The sequence below is a fragment of the Chaetura pelagica genome, unplaced genomic scaffold (assembly GCF_000747805.2).
Source record: "Chaetura pelagica isolate M959 unplaced genomic scaffold, ChaPel_1.0 scaffold361, whole genome shotgun sequence".
Classification (NCBI taxonomy): Eukaryota; Metazoa; Chordata; class Aves; order Apodiformes; family Apodidae; genus Chaetura; species Chaetura pelagica.
The window spans coordinates 806,164-814,082 of NW_009952363.1; the positions used below are offsets into that span (position 1 = coordinate 806,164).

At 44.5% G+C, this 7,919-nt stretch overlaps 1 protein-coding gene across 1 annotated transcript in view; it reads left to right on the plus strand.

The window, feature by feature from the left end:
• Positions 1-5,213, plus strand: part of BRINP1 (bone morphogenetic protein/retinoic acid inducible neural-specific 1) — a 57,865-nt gene extending 52,652 nt beyond the window's left edge. Inside the window, exon 7 of the mRNA XM_010007948.1 lies at positions 3,775-5,213. Coding sequence (XP_010006250.1) covers positions 3,775-4,915 — 1,141 coding nt within the window. The 3' untranslated portion in view covers positions 4,916-5,213. The remainder of the gene's footprint in view (positions 1-3,774) is intronic.
• The last annotated feature ends 2,706 nt before the right edge of the window (positions 5,214-7,919 follow it).

Genomic DNA, 7,919 nt, shown 5'->3' on the forward strand with positions numbered 1-7,919 from the left:
AGAGGTTGTGCTTTCCAAAGAAAGGAAGAGTAGGGCTTTTGGCAGTTAGGCTGATCCTCCATGATGTTTTGCAATAGCTAAAAAGGAAATATAAATATATATTTATTTATTTGCTCTGTGCTGCTGTTACTCAAAGAGCATCTCTTTGCAGGCAGGTTTGTCGGTTTTAAAAAAAGAAACCACTCCTCAGCTGTTGAAGCATCAGTGCTGAATGAGTACCTATAGTTGCATTTTAAAACTCTGGATGTAAAATATAAATAACATCTATAGGGGGAAGGGGGGCTGGTACATGTTCTGGGCTCCAGCCAAATTGTCATTAGTTAAGAATACATCTTACAGCTGCTGAGAATAAAAATAGCATGTTTTTCATTCACTGTTCCATGCAGAAACCCAAAGTACCCCCACAGCAGCTAGTGCTGGTTGGAAAGTGAAAGGTGAGTTTGTAAAGGAAAGCTTGTTCAATCCCTAACTTACTTTTTTTGTAATTATTTAAAAAAAAAAAGAAAGTCTATCCCACTGGATTGGGTTTTTGACAGGGTTTTTTTTTGTTGTTTTGTTTGGTTTTTGGATAGTTTGTTTTTCTGATCAGCTCAGACACCAGCTACAATAAAGCTGCATCTTTATCCCAAGGGACATCCATCAGACTCTTCCCCTCCCCAGGCCTGATTAATCCTGAAGGATGACAAGCCAGGAGGAGGGAAAATTTTTCATCAGCTTTCTGTATAACCTGACCTCTGCTTCTGATCTGAAAACCCAACCCTGTCCTGCAAAATATGTGTTTTTTTTAATTATTTTTTTTTTTTGTCACAAGAGATTTTATATTTTCAGTGGTGAAAGAGCTCAGCATGATTACCTGCCTCCAGCTCCCAGCACTGTCAGGGGACTGGGTGGCTCCAGGGAACAACAGTAAGAAAACACTGCAGAATAACTCTCACTCACAGCTTTGCCTGGATGCAATTTTTTTTTTTTTAATTATTTTTTTTTTTTTCATGTTAATTTAGAATGCAAGATATTAAAGTTGAATATAAAATTGCTTGACAGTGACCTTTGAAGACACAGTTTCCCTATTTTTAATTTCACATGCTTTGGTACTTTAACTGGTAGAGGCAGCAAACACGCAAAATAACTTTTGCAGTTATATTAAGAGGGGGAAAGATAAGCTCCTGACTCCTTAATGAAAGAGAAAGTAATGAAAATGAAAACCACTGGCTACCCTGCTTCTGGCTTTCAGCTTTTACACAGTGGCTTCCTTGTGCCCTGACATCTCTTGGTGATATTCACACTGGTCTGAGCCACCACAGGGTGTGTTTTAAGAAGTAACCTCCTGTCAGCTGAAGGACCTTCACTGGTCATGGGTATCTTCTTATCCTGTCCCAGTTGTGTGACAAGATGGGGTAATTTATACCACATTTCCTCTCTCTCATTCTATCACACTTCCCATTGTCATGTTTGTAGCTGATGCCCAGCTCTGCCCTGGATTCTGCATTTTCATTTAATTACATCCTGTATTGCTGCCATCAGCAGATGGTGGGTAGTCACCTTTTTTTTTTTTTCCCCTTGTCCTACTTGTGTCTTTGCTGAACACTAAAACATACACCAAAAAAATCCCAGATACTCCTCTTTCTCCAGGTCTACTTCCATACTTGTTCTTCAAAGTTGATTGGGAGAACAGGAAAATTATTGATTCCAATTGCAAGATATCAGATGAGACTCTTTCTCCTTTTGCTCTGCCAGCTGTTAGTAGAAAAGAAGAGAAGGACAGCATTTTTTTACCTCTAGGAGCACACCTCAGACAGACAGGATGGAGCCATCTGATACTTACTTTGATCTTGTCCCCTGCTGTACAACCTGGCAGTCCCTGTTCCATGAACTCCATGATATTATTAACATATAAAACCTGTGTATAGCACCAAGCCAGCACTGCACAGCTGCACTGGGGATCCTTTGCAGCAGAAAACCTGGAGAGTCACTATTCCCTTGCCCAGAGCTGGAATTAGGATCCACGCATGAGGGTGGCTGGTTTTTGGCTGCTGTTTGCACCTGCAGCTGTACGAGGCTGCTGGCAGCTTTATGAAGCAGTGGCAGCACGTGCACACCTTTGGCAGGGTGAGGCCCTCATCAGACCCACTCAGAAACCACCTTTAGTCCTCTAAGCAGCCATGACAACTTCATCTGGAAGCCGGGAGCCACAAAAAGCAAAAAATGTGATCCTGGAGAGAGCTGTGAAAATTAGGGAAATACTGTCCTCACCTCACAGACAGGAGAGCTGCTGTGAGTGGGGAAGGGAGACCCTGGCAGCCCTGTGCTGTAGGAGCAATGTAAAAACTGTCTCTTTCCACATCCAAGGCTTCTGAATTTTCCTGCTAATGCCCTTCCTTTTTCCTCATTGTCTCATTTGTTTTCCTTTCACTCAGTTTTCCTCCTGCTTCTTTTCATTCCTGCCTGTCTTCTGTCTTTCAGCTGTTGCTGTTGTTTCCCCTCTCTCCATCCCCATTCCTCCTGCCCACTGCATTTATCTCATTCTTCCTCTTACCTGCACATTTTCCCCCTTTTTCTTCCACTACTCTTTCTTCGCCTTGATTATTTCTTTGCTTCCAGTGCTTTCCTGTTTTATACTCTCATCCCTCCACTGGCTCCCTGCCCCTTATCATCTTGCTGTTCTATGCTGCTGTATCATTTAATGCCTTCTTTGATACAGCCTACAGCTTAATGATTATTTGGAGGTCAGGCGATGCAGGTGCCATGAATTTCACTAATCCAGCTCTGAGAGCCTCTGTCCATAATCACTCCTCCCCTTCTACAGGCACTGAATCCTAATTTGTCATTAGCCAGTCCTCTCACTGCAGCTCTACCAAGAACTTTTTGCCCAGAGGAGACAATGAAGTATTCATTAGCTTGGGGGAAGGTGGAGGGGAGGGAACGAGCTGTTCTGCTGAGAAAGGAGTCGCTGTGCTGAGATTTCCTGGGGAGGGGGAATGAGGGGGCACCGGGGCAACGTTGCAAGTGGGTTTTACAAAAGTGAACGTGGGTTACAGTGTCATTCCTTAGGAGACATTCCAGGGCTGCAGGATGTGGATTGAGGGTGCTGATACAGCAGTGGTGGGGCTTGGGAGTGGGCAAGTGTGGCTGTTTGTTAATGGAAGAGGCTGTAAGGGGAGATTAATTAGCAGCAGATTTCTTAAAGGAGAAGCTGTTCTGCCAGATATGTCTCCAAGCCCCCTGACTTCCGCCTTCCTTTCTGCTGTTACTGAGCTCTGCACCATAAGCAGACTTTACTACTGGTTTTCCCTCATCCTATTGCAGGTTTGGTTTTGGAGAGTGAGGAGAATTGCTAGTGACATGGAGAGTTTTCTCATGCTAGCCCAGAAGCGATGCTGACCCTCAGTGCCTGATAGCACCTCAGCTTCTGGCATGGTTTTAGCAGCTCCATTCCCATGTCTCAACTTTGTCACTGTGGCATTGATGGGACCCTTGGCAGGAGACCTTGGCAGTCTCAGCTCCTAGAACAGTGTGAAGAGAGAGACCTCAGATGATCAATTCTAACTTCTAGCTATTTCTTAGAGAGAGGGCTTTTGTTTTCCACCAAAAACAGCAGATGAAAGATTCTGTCTTGAAATAGACTGGAATAGCTCCCAGATGCCACGGCAGGGCAGCAATGTTCTGAAAGCTCTGCCTCAGACAGAGCCCTGGAAACACTGTGGCTCCATGAAGATGCCAACGCCGAAGGTTCTGTGAGGCTCTGCAATGCTAATGTGTTCTTCTTCCTACCTGCAGGACAATACAGGAATGGCTTACTCGAGTCCAGTCCCTGCTGTACTGCAATGAGAATGGGTTCTGGGGGACCTTTCTGGAAAGCCAACGGAGCTGTGTCTGCCATGGTGGCACCAGCCTGTGCCAGCGTCCCATCCCCTGCATCATTGGGGGCAACAACAGCTGTGCCATGTGCAGCCTTGCCAACATCTCTCTCTGTGGCTCATGCAACAAGGGCTATAAGCTTTACCGGGGTCGCTGCGAGCCTCAGAACGTAGACTCGGAGAGGAGTGAGCAGTTCATCAGCTTTGAGACGGACTTGGACTTCCAGGACCTAGAGCTGAAGTACCTGCTGCAGAAAATGGACTCTCGCCTGTATGTGCACACCACCTTCATCAGCAACGAGATCCGCCTGGACACCTTCTTCGACCCCAGGTGGCGCAAACGCATGTCCCTCACCTTGAAGAGCAACAAGAACCGGATGGACTTCATCCACATGGTGATCGGGATCTCCATGAGAATCTGCCAGATGCGCAACAGCAGCCTGGACCCTATGTTCTTTGTCTACGTCAACCCCTTCAGCGGGAGTCACTCCGAGGGCTGGAACATGCCCTTTGGGGAGTACGGCTACCCCCGCTGGGAGAAAATCCGCCTCCAAAACAGCCAGTGCTACAACTGGACCCTGTTACTGGGCAACCAGTGGAAAACCTTTTTCGAGACCGTCCACATCTACCTACGCAGCCGGACTCGGCTGCCTTCCCTGCTGCGTAACGAGACTGGCCAAGGGCCTGTGGACCTTTCTGACCCCACCAAGCGTCAGTTCTACATCAAGATCTCGGATGTGCAGGTGTACGGCTACAGCCTGCGTTTCAACGCCGACCTCCTGCGCAGTGCTGTGCAGCAGGTCAACCAGTCCTACACGCAAGGCGGGCAGTTCTATTCTTCCTCCTCTGTCATGCTCTTGCTGCTGGATATTCGGGACCGAATCAATAGACTGGCACCTCCCGTGGCCCCGGGGAAGCCCCAGCTGGATCTGTTCTCTTGTATGCTCAAGCACCGCCTGAAACTCACCAACAGCGAGATCATCCGCGTCAACCACGCTCTAGACCTGTACAACACCGAGATCCTCAAACAGTCGGACCAGATGACAGCCAAACTCTGCTAACCCGGACTTTTCAGTGGACATGTTGGTGATTGATTCTTTTTTGCTGTAATAAAAATAAAATAATAATAAAAAAAAGAAATAAAAGAAAAAAGAAAAAAAAAAAGTAAAAACAAAGAAAGAAAAGCGGGGGAAAGTAAAGAAAGGGGGGAAACAAGATTTGTAAAATGTAATTAATATACAAAAGAGAAAAAAAGAGAGGAAATTCTTCATTTGTTGAAAACTAAACCCGTTCTAGCAGCTGTATAAAACTGTCAGGCATGTTTGTTATTTCTATAATCCGTCATAAAAGGGTAACACCTTACTCTCTCTTGACCTTGGGGGTGTTGCTTGCTAGTCCTCAGGGGCAGCAGGGGAAGTAAAAGGAGGAGCAGAGAGAGGGGCAAACTTCTGTAATGAACTGTAAAGTTTTCTGCTATGCAGGTGCCAAGACAAAGAGATAAACAGAAAAAAAAAAAATTATCAAAGCAAACAAACAAGAGTTATATGTAAATGTAAAAGAATTGCCATTATTCCTATAGTGGGAGTAAATGGTTAAAGATAAAAGATATTTCTTCTGTTGAGATTTATGGCAGCTTTATGTTGAGTCATTCATGCAGTCTGGAGGGCAGAAGGTGATGAGAGTCTTTTAAGAGTGAAACTAATGCCTCATTGGTGAGAAGACACATCAGAGGTGGAGGGTGGGGGCAGGTCTCACGTGTCTTCACTTCGGGATTTCCATCTCTGAAGACTTCACCAGAGGTAGTCTCAGCACTTGCTGAAGAATGGGACATGTTGTGTCCCTTGCTGAACTGGAGTTTATGCCCTGCTTCAGATTGCTGTTGCCTTCAGTGATGTCTGAGCTTAACCCCTTGAGGACCAGCACCCATCAATCTTCAGCCACTCATCAGTAAGGTACTTCCACGGAGTCCCTAAAACAGAAAGCAAGGCGGGCAGTTCTATTCTTCCTCCTCTGTCATGCTCTTGCTGCTGGATATTCGGGACCGAATCAATAGACTGGCACCTCCCGTGGCCCCGGGGAAGCCCCAGCTGGATCTGTTCTCTTGTATGCTCAAGCACCGCCTGAAACTCACCAACAGCGAGATCATCCGCGTCAACCACGCTCTAGACCTGTACAACACCGAGATCCTCAAACAGTCGGACCAGATGACAGCCAAACTCTGCTAACCCGGACTTTTCAGTGGACATGTTGGTGATTGATTCTTTTTTGCTGTAATAAAAATAAAATAATAATAAAAAAAAGAAATAAAAGAAAAAAGAAAAAAAAAAAGTAAAAACAAAGAAAGAAAAGCGGGGGAAAGTAAAGAAAGGGGGGAAACAAGATTTGTAAAATGTAATTAATATACAAAAGAGAAAAAAAGAGAGGAAATTCTTCATTTGTTGAAAACTAAACCCGTTCTAGCAGCTGTATAAAACTGTCAGGCATGTTTGTTATTTCTATAATCCGTCATAAAAGGGTAACACCTTACTCTCTCTTGACCTTGGGGGTGTTGCTTGCTAGTCCTCAGGGGCAGCAGGGGAAGTAAAAGGAGGAGCAGAGAGAGGGGCAAACTTCTGTAATGAACTGTAAAGTTTTCTGCTATGCAGGTGCCAAGACAAAGAGATAAACAGAAAAAAAAAAAATTATCAAAGCAAACAAACAAGAGTTATATGTAAATGTAAAAGAATTGCCATTATTCCTATAGTGGGAGTAAATGGTTAAAGATAAAAGATATTTCTTCTGTTGAGATTTATGGCAGCTTTATGTTGAGTCATTCATGCAGTCTGGAGGGCAGAAGGTGATGAGAGTCTTTTAAGAGTGAAACTAATGCCTCATTGGTGAGAAGACACATCAGAGGTGGAGGGTGGGGGCAGGTCTCACGTGTCTTCACCTCGGGATTTCCATCTCTGAAGACTTCACCAGAGGTAGTCTCAGCACTTGCTGAAGAATGGGACATGTCGTGTCCCTTGCTGAACTGGAGTTTATGCCCTGCTTCAGATTGCTGTTGCCTTCAGTGATGTCTGAGCTTAACCCCTTGAGGACCAGCACCCATCAATCTTCAGCCACTCATCAGTAAGGTACTTCCACGGAGTCCCTAAAACAGAAAAAGTCAAAATTGATTAACCTACAATTAAAGTCCAACCTGAGTTTGGCTTTTTGCCTTGGGTTCTGGGTTTTCCAATAACACTGGGAAACCCCACCACCACAAAAACCAAAGCACAAGATAAGAAAATAAATATCCGTGGCTGTGAATGATATCCTGTATATCAAATATACAGCAAACAGAAAATGTGATTACAATATCTGCAAAAGTGGTGAAAGAGAGGGGTGGGAGGGAAGAGCACAATGACCAAACCTACCCTGAGTTTGCAAGTAGAAAGCATAATTAAAAAGGGTTGAGTAATCAAAAAAATGACTGAAATATCTCAAAGGTGAGTAACATTTTGTGGAGTGTGTGTAGATGTGTGATTGGATTTAAAAAAATAATATGTGGAATGGAGGGTATGAATGTAGGATCAGCTGAGTTGGTTGATGGAGCCTAAACATGGTGGGAGGTGAGTAGAGGGATGTTTTCCTTAATGTCACTGTTTTTGTTGATTTAGTAGCTCAAGTTGGTTGTGAGAAGTACTAGTGAGAGATGAGAATTTCTGCAGACCTAGAAAGGAGAGATTAATGTCTGATCCTGCTGGTTTCTGGAGCTGGAGGAGTATCCTGTGGGAAAACAGGTGTGAGCAGAAGTGACAGTCCTGATCCAAAGTCCAAGATTAAGATCTGGCTTGAGATTTAACATGTTGATTCACTAGAGTTGAAAATAGTATTGAAAGGATGTTGACTTAGTTGGAGACCTTAGGTTTGATTCTGGGAATAGCATCGGTTCTTCTGGAAAGAGCTAAATGCATTGTGGTGTTCTTCATGTGTCACCAGGAACTTAGACAATCAGGTTTGGCTTTAGGTTTAATTTAATTTTGTGGTTTTGGTTGCTGCTCATCCAAACTGAGAAGGAATTGGATACCTGAAGGAAAACAG